The sequence below is a fragment of the Somniosus microcephalus genome, unplaced genomic scaffold (genome assembly GCF_052327205.1).
Source record: "Somniosus microcephalus isolate GS21.2 unplaced genomic scaffold, FLI_Smic_1.0 unresolved_chr9, whole genome shotgun sequence".
Taxonomy (NCBI): Eukaryota; Metazoa; Chordata; class Chondrichthyes; order Squaliformes; family Somniosidae; genus Somniosus; species Somniosus microcephalus.
Genome location: NW_028225187.1, coordinates 29,491,159 through 29,508,732, shown reverse-complemented (window position 1 = coordinate 29,508,732; position 17,574 = coordinate 29,491,159). Strand labels below are relative to the sequence as shown.

General features: G+C 43.2%; 1 protein-coding gene across 2 annotated transcripts in view; it reads right to left on the bottom strand.

Annotated features, from left to right (window-relative positions):
• Positions 1-1,133: 1,133 nt before the first annotated feature.
• The window catches only part of LOC147084983 (uncharacterized), a 118,782-nt gene continuing 102,341 nt past the window's right edge, over positions 1,134-17,574 (bottom strand). The window contains exons 4-8 of one of the 2 annotated variants that reach the window (XM_085979695.1): positions 10,778-10,867; positions 9,827-9,854; positions 8,815-8,858; positions 5,426-5,543; positions 1,134-2,736 (exon numbers count right to left, since the gene is read on the bottom strand). In XM_085979695.1, coding sequence (XP_085835821.1) covers positions 5,428-5,543; positions 8,815-8,858; positions 9,827-9,854; positions 10,778-10,867 — 278 coding nt within the window. In that variant the 3' untranslated portion in view covers positions 1,134-2,736; positions 5,426-5,427. The remainder of the gene's footprint in view (positions 2,737-5,425; positions 5,544-8,814; positions 8,859-9,826; positions 9,855-10,777; positions 10,868-17,574) is intronic. The other variant, XM_085979696.1, reaches the window with a different exon arrangement.

The window sequence follows — 17,574 nt, the reverse complement described above, 5'->3', positions numbered from 1 at the left end:
ACCCAGGGGTCACTGGACTGTGATCAGGTGCAGGAACCCTGGCTGATTTCTCCTCTCTCTCTAACCCAGCTATTCACAAAATATATTAATGATATAGACGAGGGAACTAGATGTAATAGCCCCAAGTTTGCAGATGACACAAAGCTGGGTGGGTGTGTGTGCTGTGAGGAGGATGCTGAGAAACTCCAGTATGATTTGGACAGGTTGGGTGATTGGGCAGAAGCATGGCAGATGCAATATAACGTGGATAAATGCGAGGTTATCCACTTTCGTGTCAAAAACAGGAAGGCAGATAATTATATGAATGGCAATAGAGTGGGAGAAGGGGAAGTGCAACGAGACCTGGCTGTCCTTGCGCACCAGTCGCTGAAGGTAAGCATGCAGGTGCAGCAGGCGTTTAAGAAGGCAAATGGTATGTTGGCCTTCGTAGCGAGAGGGTTCGAGTACAGGAACAAGGATGACTTGCTGCAGTTGTACAGGGCCTTGGTGAGACCACATCTTGAGTATTGTGTGCAGTTTTGGTCGCTTTATCTGAGGAAGGATGTTCTTGCCATGGAGGGAGTGCAGCGGAGATTCACCAGGCTGATACCTGGGATGGCAGGAATGACGTATGAGGAGACATTGGGTCGATTGTGCTTATACTCGCTGGAGTTTAGAAGAATGCGAGGGGATCTCATTGAAACTTATAAAATTCTAAAAAGACTAGACACACTAGATGCAGGAAGGATTTTCCTGATGGCCGGGGAGTCCAGAACCAGGGGTCACAGTATAAGGATAAGGGGTAAGCCATTTAGGACAGAGATGAGGAGGAATTTCTTCACCCTGTGAACCTGTGGAATTCTCTACCACAGAAGGCAGTAGCGGCCAATTCATTAAATATATTCAAGACGGAGTTCGATATATTTATTAAGGCTAAAGGGATCAAGGGATATGGGGAGAAAGCAGGGACCGGGTACTGAATTTGAATGATCAGCCATGATCTCATTGAATGGCGGAGCAGGCTTGAGGGGCCGAATGGCCTACTCCTGCTCCTATCTTCTGTGTATCTATGTATCGATGTATTCTCCGTGCCAGATTTACCTTCCGGTGCCCCGCTCAGGTGATACTTAACGTCCAAGCAGTAAAAGCAAAAACACATTTTACAACAATTTATTTAGAGCAGAATTAACTTCCTGGAGGACACTCCAGCAGTAAAGGAGATGGCAAAGATGCTCATGAAATTTCCTGATCTATTCTAATTTCCCTAAAGTGAGATCCGTTCTTTAATATGCAAGCTTAGTAAGAAGGTTCACTTTACTAAAAGTACCGCTTCTACCCTCCTGCTGCAAGGTGGGTCCAAAATTATTCGCAAAATTGACAGCCCCCAATCTCGTGGTTAATCGATTATACAAATTCATGGACTGGGGTCCAATTTTGCATTTTGCACCCGGATACGCAGAAGCAGCAGTTCAGTCACAATTATCTCATGGAACATGGTAAAACAGGTTGGAATTTAAACCTGAGTTGTACAAATCCTTGGGCAGACCCTGTCTGGAATACTGCGGACAGTTCTGGGCACCGCTCTTCAGGAAGGAGATATTGGCCTTGGAGGGGGTGCTGCGCAGATTCACCACAATGTTACCGGGGCTCAAATGGTTAAAGTGTGAGGATAGATTGGAGATATTGGCCTTGGAGTGGGTGCAGCGCAGATTCACCAGACTGTTACCGGGGCTCAGAGGGTTAAAGTGTGAGGATAGGTTGGAGATATTGGCCTTGGAGTGGGTGCAGCGCAGATTCACCAGACTGTTACCGGGGCTCAGAGGGTTAAAGTGTGAGGATAGGTTGGAGATATTGGCCTCGGAGGGGGTGCAGCGCAGATTCACCAGACTGTTACCGGGGCTCAGAGGGTTAAAGTGTGAGGATAGATTGGAGATATTGGCCTTGGAGGGGGTGCAGCGCAGATTCACCAGACTGTTACCGGGGCTCAGAGGGTTAAAGTGTGAGGATAGGTTGGAGATATTGGCCTTGGAGGGGGTGCAGCACAGATTCACCAGAATGTTACCGGGGCTCAGAGGGTTAAAGTGTGAGGATATGTTGCATTGACTTGGATTGTTTTCCCTTGAGTACAGGAGATTATTGTGTAAATTAATCAAGGTTATTAAAATGTTTAAACTCTCTGATAGGTTTGGATACAGGTGAACTATTTCTTCTGTTAATGAAATCTATAACAATGTACTTTTAAAATTAGAGGTAGGCCGCTCAGAAGCAAATTCAGGCAGCATATTTTTGCACAAAGTTTTGTATAAATTTAGAACTTGACCCGCAAAAAGGCTCTGTTTGCTGTGGGACAAGAGGTGATTTCGAGATTGGGATTGAAAAGTTTTGTTAGGTCAGGGTATCACAGAATTAGGTGGAATCTGGGTAAATGGAGTTTAGGTTCAGACCAACCAGGATCTCATTCCATAGTGAAGTCTCGAGGGGCTGAATGGCCTGCTGCTGTTCCAAAATAGTCGTTTAAATTACGCACAAAGTAAACTAAATACGAAGAGTGGGGTCGGACATTTCTCACATAATACATTTCTATAGATGGCTACTTGCAAACACAAAGTCTCTCTGAATAATATGTTAATGGGTGAAATGCTGATGACCATCACTTTGTCCGGCACTTTTGAGATGGACGTGCCTGGTGTTCTAGAGCTTCACCACTGTGTAGAGGATGGAGTCCTCACCGAGGGTTTAGACGGTGTCTCGCTGACGCTGAAATGAATGGTGCAAATGGTCAGAAAAGCAATCGAACATCTACACGCTGGTAACAGTTCAGCGAAATTCTATCAGCAGATGCTTCACGGCAGAAGCCGAAAAATGTCAAAAGCGGTGTTGTTCCAGTGAGCAGCAGTAAATGGGGAATATTGCGCTGCTCTAAAGGGTATTAACAGTCTGCTAACGGTTACATTTGCAGATGAAGTTATCACTTCAGGTAAAGCTGTTTGTTTAAAAGCAAGAATGGACTCTTGAGCAGCAGCAGGGCAACAGGACATGCTGGAAACAGAGAGCGGGAGGAACTTTCTACTTGATCAGAGGCGCTGGAGGGGCGATAAGGGTTCGGCCACCGATCACATTGACTTCGATGGAAAGGGACATCAGTAAGGTGTAAAATGGGCGGCTGAATCCAGGTCACTGTTTTACGCACACTCTAAGCCAAAAGTTCCAGCATCAGAAAATGAACGGACAACTTAACTTTCCAGGTGGGATACTAGGATGTTGTGTGTAAGACGTGGACACCGCACGTTGATTCAGTGGGAGAAATAGAAAAGTGTATTCCACAGATTAACCAACAGTTAAACTGTAACTGCTGTACACTGTCTAGACTCGGTTGTACAGGACAGTATTCCACACATTAACCAACAGTTAAACTGTAACTGCTGTACACTGTCTAGACTCGGGTGTACAGGACTGTATTCCACACATTAACCAACAGTTAAACTGTAACTGCTGTACACTGTCTAGACTCGGCTGTACAGGACTGTATTCCACAGATTAACCAACAGTTAAACTGTAACTGCTGTACACTGTCTAGACTCGGCTGTACAGGACTGTATTCCATACATTAACCAACAGTTAAACTGTAACTGCTGTACACTGTCTAGACTCGGCTGTACAGGACTGTATTCCATACATTAACCAACAGTTAAACTGTAACTGCTGTACACTGTCTAGACTCGGGTGTACAGGACTGTATTCCACACATTAACCAACAGTTAAACTGTAACTGCTGTACACTGTCTAGACTCGGCTGTACAGGACTGTATTCCACAGATTAACCAACAGTTAAACTGTAACTGCTGTACACTGTCTAGACTCGGCTGTACAGGACTGTATTCCATACATTAACCAACAGTTAAACTGTAACTGCTGTACACTGTCTAGATTCGGTTGTACAGGACTGTATTCCATACATTAACCAACAGTTAAACTGTAACTGCTGTACACTGTCTAGACTCGGCTGTACAGGACTGTATTCCATACATTAACCAACAGTTAAACTGTAACTGCTGTACACTGTCTAGACTCGGCTGTACAGGACTGTATTCCACACATTAACCAACAGTTAAACTGTAACTGCTGTACACTGTCTAGATTCGGTTGTACAGGACTGTATTCCACACATTAACCAACAGTTAAACTGTAACTGCTGTACACTGTCTAGACTCGGCTGTACAGGACTGTATTCCACACATTAACCAACAGTTAAACTGTAACTGCTGTACACTGTCTAGACTCGGGTGTACAGGACTGTATTCCACACATTAACCAACAGTTAAACTGTAACTGCTGTATACTGTCTAGATTCGGTTGTACAGGACTGTATTCCACACATTAACCAACAGTTAAACTGTAACTGCTGTACACTGTCTAGACTCGGCTGTACAGGACTGTATTCCACACATTAACCAACAGTTAAACTGTAACTGCTGTACACTGTCTAGATTCGGTTGTACAGGACTGTATTCCACACATTAACCAACAGTTAAACTGTAACTGCTGTACACTGTCTAGACTCGGGTGTACAGGACTGTATTCCACACATTAACCAACAGTTAAACTGTAACTGCTGTACACTGTCTAGATTCGGTTGTACAGGACTGTATTCCACACATTAACCAACAGTTAAACTGTAACTGCTGTACACTGTCTAGACTCGGCTGTACAGGACTGTATTCCACAGATTAACCAACAGTTAAACTGTAACTGCTGTACACTGTCTAGACTCAGCTGTACAGGACTGTATTCCACACATTAACCAACAGTTAAACTGTAACTGCTGTACACTGTCTAGATTCGGTTGTACAGGACAGTATTCCACACATTAACCAACAGTTAAACTGTAACTGCTGTACACTGTCTAGATTCGGTTGTACAGGACAGTATTCCACACATTAACCAACAGTTAAACTGTAACTGCTGTACACTGTCTAGATTCGGTTGTACAGGACAGTATTCCACACATTAACCAACAGTTAAACTGTAACTGCTGTACACTGTCTAGATTCGGTTGTACAGGACAGTATTCCACACATTAACCAACAGTTAAACTGTAACTGCTGTACACTGTCTAGATTCGGTTGTACAGGACTGTATTTGCAGCTTCATTCGTGGTAATTGAACTCTGTCATTTCCCTTCAGTTCCTATAGCGGGAGAACATCTACACCTCGCCCCTCAAAGATATGTGTTCTATTGGAAATACAATTGTTCAATCCGCTTCGACAAATAGAGATCCGTTATCTATTCTTTATTGGACATCTTTCTGTCGTCGTTTTAAGACATATTGAAGTTTGATCATAAACGTTTTTGGCCTCATGGATTTTAATTACTGGACAAGGCAAATGTGATATTTCAAAAGAACCAGAACTCTGTGAGAGAATGCAACAAAATATTTGGACACACCTTTATGGAGCTGGAATGGGCGTTTTAAAATTCAACATCAATGGAAAAAGTAAAATCGCAGTGCATCTGTAACTTACAGCGTTTACTCTCGGCAACGTTTGCAGGTTAAGAACAGCGTCTAAATAAAACAAGACACAAAAAATGGATTGATGCTTAAATACTAAGAGCATTTTCCTCTTATATTAAAGAGTTTTATGCCTATGGAGGTTTTGCTTATCATCATATGGATGTGACACCATCTCCACTCTCAATTTTGGGAACTAGCTGGTCATTGACAACCACCAGTGGGTATTTGTCTATCCACTCGGAAGTGAATGGGCCTCCTATGCTGAGCTTCCCTTCTCAGTTCCTCTCCGTCTCCAGGAAGTGGATGGGTTGGCCGAAGTTTCTCTCGACATGGGCAGTAGATTTGCACCGTATGACGTGATGTTTCTCGGACTATCACTGATGCAGCGATAGCTTGTCTAGTCTTGAGTTGTCCTGTGTTAAATGAATGCTAAACTGTATCGATTGTTCAATATTAATGCATTTGTATCCATGATAATAATTTTAGCAATTTCAATAAGGAAACAATTGATACCGAAATATTTACATGGCATTAACGTATTAATATCATACACGCATGTTGCTACCTGTCTAGAAAATCTTACTTCCTGTTGTAAAGATTCTGTCATCCATTTTGTTCAATCACTTCTCATTATAATAACCTATGTGAACCTTTATTCTGGAAACTTTCTATGTAAATTTCTCACACTGTTGTTACACCGTCTCACCACTGGCGGCACTAAAGCACATTAACCTATACTGTAGAGGAAGATCGATGCTCCACCCGACCTAATGAGTTAGCTTCACAACTTGGCAAGGGTTTTGCTATTTAACTTTAAATAACAATAAAATGTGAAGTATTGTATAAAAGGGAATGACTGCCAATATTGGAAGCTAATTATATCTGTGTACCCTGGTCCAGTAATCCACTATCCTACAATAGCAAAAAGTGGAAGGAGCACACGTCAACCCAAGCGATCCACCCACCCGCCCCTTCAACCAACGTCTGTAATACCTGTGACATAGAAACATAGAAGGTAGGAGCAGGAGTAGGCCATTCGGCCCCCCGAGCCTGCTCCAGCATTCAATGAGATCCTGCCTTCTCTCCATATCCCTTGATCCCTTTAGCCTTAAGAAATATATCCAACTCTTTCTTGAATATATTTAATGAATTGGCCTCTACTGCCTTCTGTGGCAGAGAATTCCACAGGTTCACCACTCTCTGGGTGAAGAAATTCCTCCTCATCTCTGTCCTAAACGGCTTACCCCTAATCCTTAGACTGTGGCCCCTGGTTCTGGACTCCACGACCAGCGGGAACATCCTTCCAGCATCTGGTCTGTCCATCCTGTTAGAATTTTATAAGTTTCGATAAGATCCCCTCTCATTCTTCTAAACTCCAGCGAGTACAAGCCCAATCGACACAATCTCTCCTCATACATCATTCCTGCAATCCCAGTTATCAGCCTGGTGAATCTTCGTTGCACTCCTTCCAATGCAAGAACCTCCTTCCTCAGATAAGGCGACCAAAACTGCACACAATACTCAAGGTGCGGTCTCACCAAGGCCCTGTACAACTGCAGCAACACACCCTTGCTCCTGTCCTCAAACTATCTCGCTACAAAGGCCAACATACCATTTGCCTTCTTAACCGCCTGCTGCACCTGCATGCTTACCTTCAGCGACTGGTGCACAAGGATGCCCATGTCTCGTTGCACTTCCCCTTCTCCCAATCTATTGCAATAAAGATAATAATCTGCCTTCCTGTTTTTGACACCAAAGTTGATAACCTCGCATTTATCCAGGTTATATTGCATCTGCCATGCATCTGCCCAATCACCCAACCTGTCCAAATCATGCTGAATGTTCTGAGCATTCTCCTCACAGCACACACGCCCAACCAGAGAATGTAGGTCCCGCATTGGACTCTTCATTCACCTGAGAACTCATTTTCAATGTGGAAGCAAGTCATCCTCGGTTCTGAGTGACTGCCTAAGAAGAAGAAGACCCTGCAATACTGCACTTGAAGAATCTACTTAGCCCAGACTCCACATGCCTAATGCACTGCGAATTCGATGAGCAATAAAATAAAAAATTTATTTGTGCTCTTTATAAAAACGCACTTCTGATTGCAATTGGTTGCTTCACATTGTCCATTATAAATTCCTCTGCTCTATTCATTGTAGAATCAAAATCTGCCGACAGTAATTTGCTATGCTGTAATTACAGCTATTCACCAGTGGTGGCGCGTTGCAGCTTCTCAGCATGTTTGCAAAAACCCGTGATGCTATCACCGACTCTACCTGCTTCAGCAATTGCCAATGATATACTATACTGTAAATGTATAAATATTTTGAACAACGCATGATCAGACTTCCTATTAAAAAAGATAAGCACAGTGGGTCGGAATTACAAAGGGGTTTGGTTTACATCTATGTGCCGGGTGCAACAATCTCTTTCTGACTATCCTCTCTGCATCTGTGACTACACGCGCTTATCGCTCCCTGTCTGAAACATCACTTTAATTGAATGATGAAAATATAAATTCAGAGTTTATTTTGATTCTTGGTCAGATTTACTAAATGTTTCAGATTGATTGACACTGTATGTCATTCACAGTTGTGTTGCTAAATACAGCAAAATTCTACAAACGATTACTAGAAATGTAGCAATAACATAAGTAAAGGAATATGTACATACATACATATACGTAAAGGAATATATACAGACATACATACATAATTACTTAAAAGAATATATTTCTGATGAAAAGTTTCTTTCTTAAAAATGTTGGAAATGTTACATTATTCATTTTAAAACAGTCATTTTCACATTTAATAAACACAGCAAATTCAATTAGGCCTTGCACACAGCCACAATTGCTCCTTATACCTACATTACTCAAAACCCGTTTTAAAAAAAAATTGAAGTTGCAAACTTACCTCAGACTTTCTTAAAATAACTTTTCTCCCTTTCCCAAGCAAAAATAGTGCCTTTCAGAAGCTCCACTGATGAAAGAGTTCTTCCTCCACAGCTTCTCGGGTGCTTTACTCCTGCTTTTTTTATGTGTAAGTTGTGAGGACTTACCCTCACTCAAACCATGAATGAAAACGCCGAATTTTACTGCGCACGCGCTGCCTGTGCAGTCCCACGCGTTCCGCCTCTTAACACCTTGGGTCAGAGGAAAGGAAATGCCGGTTTTCCCCGCATGCGCTGTGTACCCCGTCCGTACTCACGCGTTGGGACAGGAATTACTGGGCCATTGTGTTCCTTCCTTTTCGTTAACTGCAAAAAAAGCTAAATGCAAAGGAGAATTTTGGATGCACGATTACAGAACTGAACTTACATGTTAGGGTCTCACTGCTTTGGTCACCAGGAGGCGCTCTGTTCCTTTAAACAACATAAATCATCAAATAATCATTTTATTTGCGATGGCACAGGTCAATAAATTCTTGATACAGGAATTGATTGACTTTCAGACATGGATCGCGTGTTATATGTAAAAGTGAGAGAGACATCCTGGAACATGTGCTTATCCAACTGTTCCAGGCCAGGTTATTACTTGTTACCCTGGAACTAACGATTTGTTTGAAGCCTAGGGCGATTAATGACGACCGATCTCCTGCTCTCACAATGTGGAGCGGCAGCGTTAAATAGTTTGTTAATATTTCCTCCCGTTGGACCTTTTTGTCCAGCATAGTTTCCATATGGGCTAAAAATAAGAATTTCATCAAATCGTCACAAACGGATTCGCAATATCGTTTCAGTTTGCACACAGAGGGATTTCTTCTCTCATTGACCTGTCGCTAATATGTGATCCCCAGATGAGAAAGGCTATAGCTTAATGAGAGATTGAATAAAAACACATTTAAAGGGATATAGAGCAGGTGCAAGCAAAATTATTGAAGTAAGTGAAACCTGCCTGGATTAGTGTTTGAGTGTGTTTGAGTGTGTGTGATTGTGTGTGTGTTTGAGTGTCAGTGTTTGAGTTTTAATATGTGTGTGTGTTGAGTGTGTATTTGTTTTTATGTGTGTGTGTTTGAGTGCGAGTGTATGCTTTAGAATGAGTGTGTGTCTGTGTCTTTGACTGAACGTATGAGAAAATATATGTGTTCGTGTGCGTGAATGTTTGTGATTATGTATACAAGTCTGTGTGCATATGTATATGTATATGTATTTGTGAGTGTGTGTATGTATTGTGTGTTGGAGTGAGTGCGTGAGTGTGAGTGGGGGAGCTTCTTTCTGATATGTAAAGGAAGTGATGTATTCGGGGTACAATTTTTCCTGAACGTTTGCATCTGAGTTTTATCTTGGCCAGGTGTGGTTGAAATTGACAATTCAACAGTTAATGCTCTCACCTCATTTCTCTGCTGCTTCTCCACTTCCCTGAAAAGATAATGTAAGTGTTAGAAATCTGAGCCAAATACTGGATTGCAAAATAGGAATATGAGAAAAGTCAAAGAGCAGAAAATGTCTTTTAGACACAAAAACCTGTGCCCCAGCACCATTACTGTCCCGACACAACCACCAAATGTTTTATGAAGAAACATGAAGGGTGTAATTTTAACCTAACCCGCCGGTGGGAAACGGGCAAATCCGGCAGGACCTCCTTTGTACACACCGCCCATTTTCCGCTCCGCTGAACTATAGTTTTATTCCATGCCGTGTTCCAGATTTTCCACTTCCATATTCATGTGCCACCCTAACCACCTCCACAACATCACCTCTCAGCCGTCTCCTTCCAGTCTGATAATTCCGAGTTTTTCAATTCATTTTTTCAATGTGACACTGTGGGTTGGAATTCCACTTGACTGGTAAAGCAAAGTGGGCGCTATCGCTCGCTCTGCCTGTTGTACACCCCACAGGACATTCAGTTCCACACATGGGAAATATCATAGATGGCCAATGTGATATCATCCACCTTGCACTATCAAGCAAGACAGATTTGTACAGCAGTAATGCAATAGCACAAAAGTAGTGGTAGCTTTGAGCCGCCCATTCTACGTTAACATCTATATTCTATTGAAGTCATTGGTACTAACTATCGGATGGTGCATTTAACAGGCGGCCAATTAAAGTCCTCCCATTATGTGCTTCCACCAAAGACACATTTCTACCCAGGTCGCTTTCAGCTTCGACCCTCGCTACTTCACCTGTCAGTCTATGATTTCCAAATATATACAGTCCGAGCTTATGGGTGGAGTAGAAGATGGTTGGAGGAGCTTGTCAGTGCCGGGTAAGTACAGTGGTGGCAGTAAGCTTAGTCTGTGTGCCTGTAATGAACGGATAATCCACATTGTTTAACCTACCTTTCTTCCAGAAGCACACACCCAACAGAGCAAGGATGAGAATTAGACCCACAGCAGAGCCAACACCAGCCTCCAGCGCAAAGGATTTATCTAAGTGAGATAAAGGGACACAGCGGAACCAAGATAAACAACAGTTTCTACACAAAATAGATACTCTGCAGCTTAACGGAAGCCAGCAATAGGCAATGGATCCGGAGTGAATTCCAAAACAGAAAAAATACGTAAGAAATAATATAAAATCAGAGAATTGCACAGGACGGTATGAGGCCACTTGCCTTAAGGGTGACCCCAAGCTTCCGGTCGCCTGTCATTTTAATTCACCGCTCCATTCCCACTCGGACCTCACCGTCCTTGGCCTCTTGTATTGTTCCACGGAAGCTCAACGTAAACTCGAGGAAGAGCACCTTATCTTCCGATTAGGCACTTTGCAGCCTTCCGGACTCAATATTGAGTTCAACAATTTCAGATCATAACCTCAGCCCTATTACATTTTTATTATATTTTTTTCCACCCCTTTGTTTTGGGTCTTCCCTTCCCCTTCCTTTCCTTTTTTTTCTCTCTCCCACATGGCAGCTGTCTCTCATCCTGCCAGTACACTTCACACCTAATCTTGCCGTCTTTTGCCTCACTTGTCCTATTATCATCTCGTCTGGTTTTGAATACCTCTTGATGTCTCTTTACCTCTTTTGTTCTATCACAGCCCTGCCTTCGAACTATTTCATTTCCTGTCCAGTTTTGAAAAAGGGTTTTGACCCGAAACGTTGACTCTATTTCTCTCCACGGATGTTGCCTGGCCTGCTGAGTTATTCCAGCATTTTCAGTTGTTATTTCGGATTTTCAGCATCTGCAGTATTTTGCTATCATGGAAGGGAATGAAATTGTATTGAAACAGAGGGTTGAAAGTTAACATATGGAAACTAGAGGCAATGGGGAATGAGAGAGTGCACAGAAATGGGACAGGCGAGAGGAATCAAAAAGAAATGGAAAGGGGGAATGAGAGAGAGGAAGAAAGAGACAGAAGATGGACCTTTGACCCCGTCCCTCAGCTCTCGGTGTCGATGATTGGCTCGCTTAGCTACCCATCTACCTAGCACGAGAAACGTCACCCATGTTGGTTTGGGAGCTACTGCAAGCATGTTGTTGGTTGAGCTGAGAATTAGCGAGGAATCTCTTCACACAGGGAGTGCTGAGAATGTGGAACTCGCTGCCCCGTGGAGTGATTGAATCAGGTGGCATTGCTGGCTCTTAACCGAGGCTAAAGGTGTATACGAGGGAGGAAGGAATAGAGGCTGGTCGGGGCAGGACGGTAGGAGGGAATTGAAATGTGTATTAGGAACACCGGTGTGGAGCAGCAGAGCCAAATGTTCTCTTTCTGTGCTATAAATTCCATGTAATTCTATATAATCCGCACCCCACTGAGCGCTTCTGAATAAAAACTATTGAAACTTTAAAGCTGTGAATATCTGCTCATAGCATTATACAGCGCAGATGGAAGCCATTCGATCTATCTTTCCTGTGCCAGCTCTTTGAATTAGCAATCGTATTAATCCCTCTAACCTTTGCTCTTTCCCCAAAAATCTGCAAATCTGCCACTTTGAAGTACTTATCCAATTTACTTTTGAATGTTAATATTGACTCTGCTTCCAGCACCCTTTCAGGACGTGCAGTCCACAACATAGCAACTCACTAATAATAATTCTCCTCATCTCCTATTGTCTGCTGAAAGTGTTGGGCAAACTCCTAGTGGGGCAGTAATTCGGGTCGGTGGCTTGCCGCGCGTGCAAGCCCCTGATATGCACTTACCCGACGCGCTGACATTTCACCTCCAGGGACGCCTGGAATTCCATTTTGAAACAGAAGAATCCCGGGCAGCGTTTGACGTCACGCCGCCCAGGAGTGCAGCCAGCGCGAAGCCTAGAGCGCGCTGTGCAATTGATACACGCCCCTTGAGGTCTCAGTTTAATAGGACACGCCCCCAATGTTTCTCACAAGCTGCTAAGCATTTTTACATGCAAAGCAGCATTTTAAATAGGTTTTTGGTATTTTTATGAAGCTTTTGGTAACTTTTATAAACTTTTAAAAACGTTTACATTATTTTGAAGAATCTGAAGTAGTTTTAAACAGGATTAAAGCAATTTAAAGACTTTTTAAAGCCCTAAAATAATTTTTTTTATTCCATTTATTTATTTAGCAATGTCGTCGTCATACGTGCCTTCACACTGTTCCCTTTGGGGAACTGTATGAAGTGGTGGAAGGATTTATGGCCGTGATTAACGCTCATTCCGTGACTGTAACCATCTTTGAGCCAGCCATTAGAGTGGTTAGTCCTATGGCGGGAGGGTTTTACAGGCTCCCACAAGCTATACAAGGAGGGGGGCCACCCACACCCACGGACGCAAATATCCCACTGGATGTCAACCCAGAATTTAGAGCCGGAGCTCCGACTCCACTTGCTGGGACTGTTTGGAGCGGGGTTCGAAACCCTACCCTGATCTGGCCCAGCGGCGGGGATCCTACCGCTACGCCAAAGGCCCAATCCAATTGGCAACGTGAAATGGCTGGAATGAGCACAATTCACGGCATTAAAAGAACTCACAATTGAACTGATGATGACCTCAGCAATCTCCTCAACGAGGTGGAGGCGCAGCGCCTGCTCATCATTGGTAATGAGAAGTCAAAGGCGCCGCAAAAAGGACAGATGATAGCTTTGTCTTTCAAGTGGCAGCATAGGGCTCCAGTCACGGGGAGGGAAAAGGTGCAGGAAACGTATGGGTGTCACCTTTTGCGCGGAGTGGGCCTTTTGCATAGCGGTAAGCATCCCCACCGCTGGGCCAGAAGGAGTAGGGTTTCGAACCCCGCTCCAGACAGTCCCGGCAAGTGGAGTCGGAGGTCCAACTATAAATTCTGGGTGGACATCCAGCGGGATACTTGCGTCCGCGGGTGTGGGTGGCCCCCCCCCCCCCCCTCAGATGGGTTGTGGGAGCCCGTAAAACCCTCACGCCATAGGACTAACCACCCTAATGGCTGGTATGAAGATGGTTATGGTCACGGAAGGAGTGTTAACATGGCCAGAAATCCTTCCACCACTTCATACAGTTCCCGAAAGGGAACAGTGTGAGGATACGTACGACGATGACCTGTTGCACAATGCACCTCCTTGGACCCTCAGTCGCAGATGCGAGGGGGCAAATCATGCAATTGTTAAATTTTTCATTTTATTGACATGTAAAATGTTGGCCCAGTAATTCCCTTCCAAATGCGCGAGTACGGTCGGGGTACTTACGCGTCTGTCCGGAGGAAATGCCGGTTTTCAGCATGCACAGCGCATGTGGGGAAAACCGGCATTTCCTGTCCTCTGAACGAAGGGGTTCAGAGGCAGAACGCGTGCGACTGTACAGGCAGCGCGTGCGCAGTAAAATTCGCCGCTTTCATTCATGCTTTCAGTGAGGTCAAGTCCTTACAACTTACACATGAAAAAAGCATGAGTACAGTTGCTCCAGAGGCTGCGGTTGTTTGGGAAAGGGAGGAAAGTAATTTTAAGAAATGCTGAGGTAAGATTTAAAGTTTATTTTTGTTTTTTAAAACGGGTTTTCAGTACTGTAGGTAGAAGGATCAATTGTGGCTATGTGAATTGAATTTGCAGTGTTTATTAAATGTGAAAATGACTCCAACATTTTTAAGAAAGAAACTTTTCATCAGTAATATATTCTTTTAAGTAATTATGTATGTATGTCTGTATATATTCCTTTGCGTGTATGTATATATTCCTTTACTTATGTGTATGAATGTATGTATTTAATTATGACTTTCAGAGAAAGTAACTTATTGGAAAATCATAATTAAAAACATACATTCATACACATAAGTAAAGGAATATAAAACATACATACATATACGTAAAGGAATATATGCGGACATACATACATAATTACTTATTACTGATGAAAAGTTTCTTTCTTAAAAGTGTTGGAAATGTTACATTACTCATTTTAGAACACTCATTTTCACATTCAATTCAAACAGCCACAATTGCTCCTTCTACCTACCGTACTGAAAACCCGTTTAAAAAAAAAATTTAAACTTTAAAACTAACCTCAACATTTCTCAAAATAACTTTCCTCCCTTTCCCAAACAAAAATATTGCCTCTCAGAAGCTCCACGATAAAATATATCTTCCTCCGCAGCCTTGGAGCAACTTTACACATGCTTTTTTCAAGTGTAACTTGTAAGGACTTACCCTCACTGAATCCATGAATGAAATCGACGAAGTTCACTGCGCATGCACTGCCTGTGCAGTCCCACGCGCTGTGCCTCTGAACCCCTTCGTTCAGAGGACTGGAAATGCTGGCGTTCCCCGCATGCACGGTGTTTCCTGAACGCCGGCATTTCATCCGGCCAGATGCGTGAGTACCCAGACCGTACTCACGCATTTCGAACCGAATTACTGGGCCATTGTCTGAAAGTAATGTGCTCTGTGAGAATGCACATTTCTGAGATGACCGGTACTCCAGCTAATTTTCCCTAAGCAACATTCCATACAGCGTCTGCTTGTCTGGGAGTTAAAAGTTTCTGAACTAATTCTAACAAATAGGTATTATAATATTATATCTTAATTACTGTGAAGAAGTAAAACCGTTGATGCAATAATTTCATTGCTGACCTAATTATTTCACGATTCAGTATCACTTCTCATTGTCGAGTGTATGTGATGCGGCCCACAATACAAATTGCAATGGTGAACGGATGTACTTCAAACTGGAGAGCAGAATGCAATAGAGTCCGCCTGGGGCGGTATTAGGACCATTGCTTTCATGGTTACATATAAATAAACTAGTAACAATACTGTGGAGGAGGAATTCCTGGAGTGTTTATGGGATGGTTTCCTGGACCAAAATGTCGAGGAACCAACCAGAGATCAGGCCATCTTAGACTGGGTATTATGTAACGAGAAAGGATTAATTAGCAATCTTGTTGTACGAGGCCCCTTGGGTCGGAGCGATCATAATATGATCGAACTCTTCATTAAGATGGAGAAAGAAGTAGTTGACTCAGAAACTAGGGTCCTCAATTTAAATAAAGGAAACTACGATGGTCTGAGGAGTGAGTTGGGTAGGATTGATTGGGGAATGGCACTCAAAGGGTTGACGGTGGATAGGCAATGGCAAACATTCAAAGACCGAATGGATGAACTACAGAAGTTGTTCATCCCAGTTTGGCATAAAAATAAAACAAAAAATGTGACTCAACCGTGGCTAACGAGGGAAATTAGGGATAGCATAAGATCCAAGGAGAGGACATACAAATTGGCCAGAAAAAGCAATAATCATGAGGATTGGGAGCAGCTCAGGATTCAACAAAGGAGGACAAAGGGATTAATTAAGAAAGGGAAAATAGAATATGAGAGTAAGCTTGCAGAGAACATAAAAACGGACTTTAAAAGCTTTTATAGATATGTGAAGAGAAAATGATTGGTGAAGTCAAGCGTAGGTCCCTTGCAGTCAGAATCGGGGGAACTTATAATGGGGAACAAAGAAATGGATGACCAACTAAATTCATACTTTGGTTCTGTCTTCACAAAGGAGGACACAAATAACCTCCCAGAAATACCGGGGAACATAGGGTCTGATGCTAGGGTGGAACTGAAAGAAATCAGTATTTGTAGGGAAATGGTGTTAGGAAAATTGATGGGACTGAAGGCCGATAAATCCCCAGGGCCTGATAATCTACATCCCAGGGTACTTAAGGAAGTGGCCCTAGAAATAGTAGATGCATTGCTGGTCATCTTCCAGAACTCACTAGACTCTGGAACAGTACCCATGGATTGGAGGGTAGCTAATGTTACCCCACTATTCAAAAAAGGTGGCAGAGAAAAAGTGGGGAATTATAGACCGGTAAGACTGACATCGGTAGTGGGGAAAATGCTAGAGTCCATTATGAAAGATGTAATAGCAGAGCACTTGGAAAGCAGTGACAGGATCGGACAAAGTCAACATGGATTTACAAAAGGCAAATCATGCTTGACTAATCTACTGGAATTTTTTGAGGATGTAACTGGTAAAATAGATAAGGGAGAACCAGTGGATGTGGTGTATTTGGACTCTCAGAGGGCTTTCGATAAAGTCCCGCATAAGAGATTAGCGTGCAAAATAAAGGCACATGGGATTGGGGGCAAGGTATTGACTTGAATAGAGAACTGGTTGGCGGACAGAAAGCAAAGCATTGGAATAAACGGGTCGTTTTCCGAGTGGCAGGCAGTGACTAGTGGGGTACTGCAAGGATCGGTCCTAGGACCCCAACTGTTCACAATATATATTAATAATCTGGACGAGGGAATTGGATGTAATATCTCCAAATTTGCAGGCGACACAAAGCTGGGTGGGAGGGTATGCTGTGAGGAGGATGTCATGAAACTCCAGTACGATTTGGACAGGTTAGGTGATTGGGCAGAAACATAGCAAATGCACTATAAGGTGGATAAATGTGGGGTTATCCACTTTGGTGGCAAAAACAGGAAGGCAGATTATTATTTGAATGGCAATAGATTGGGAGAAGGGGAAGTGCAAAGAGACCTGGGTGTTCTTGTGCACCAGTTGCTGAAGGTTAGCATGCAGGTGCAGCAGGCGGTTAAGAAGGCAAATGGTATGTTGGCCTTCGTAGCAAGAGGGTTCGAGTACAGGAACAAGGATGTCTTGCTACAGTTTTACAGGGCCTTGGTGAGACCACACCTTGAGTATTGTGTGCAGTTTTGGTCGCCTTATCTGAGGAAGGACGTGCTTGCCATGGAAGGAGTGCAGCGA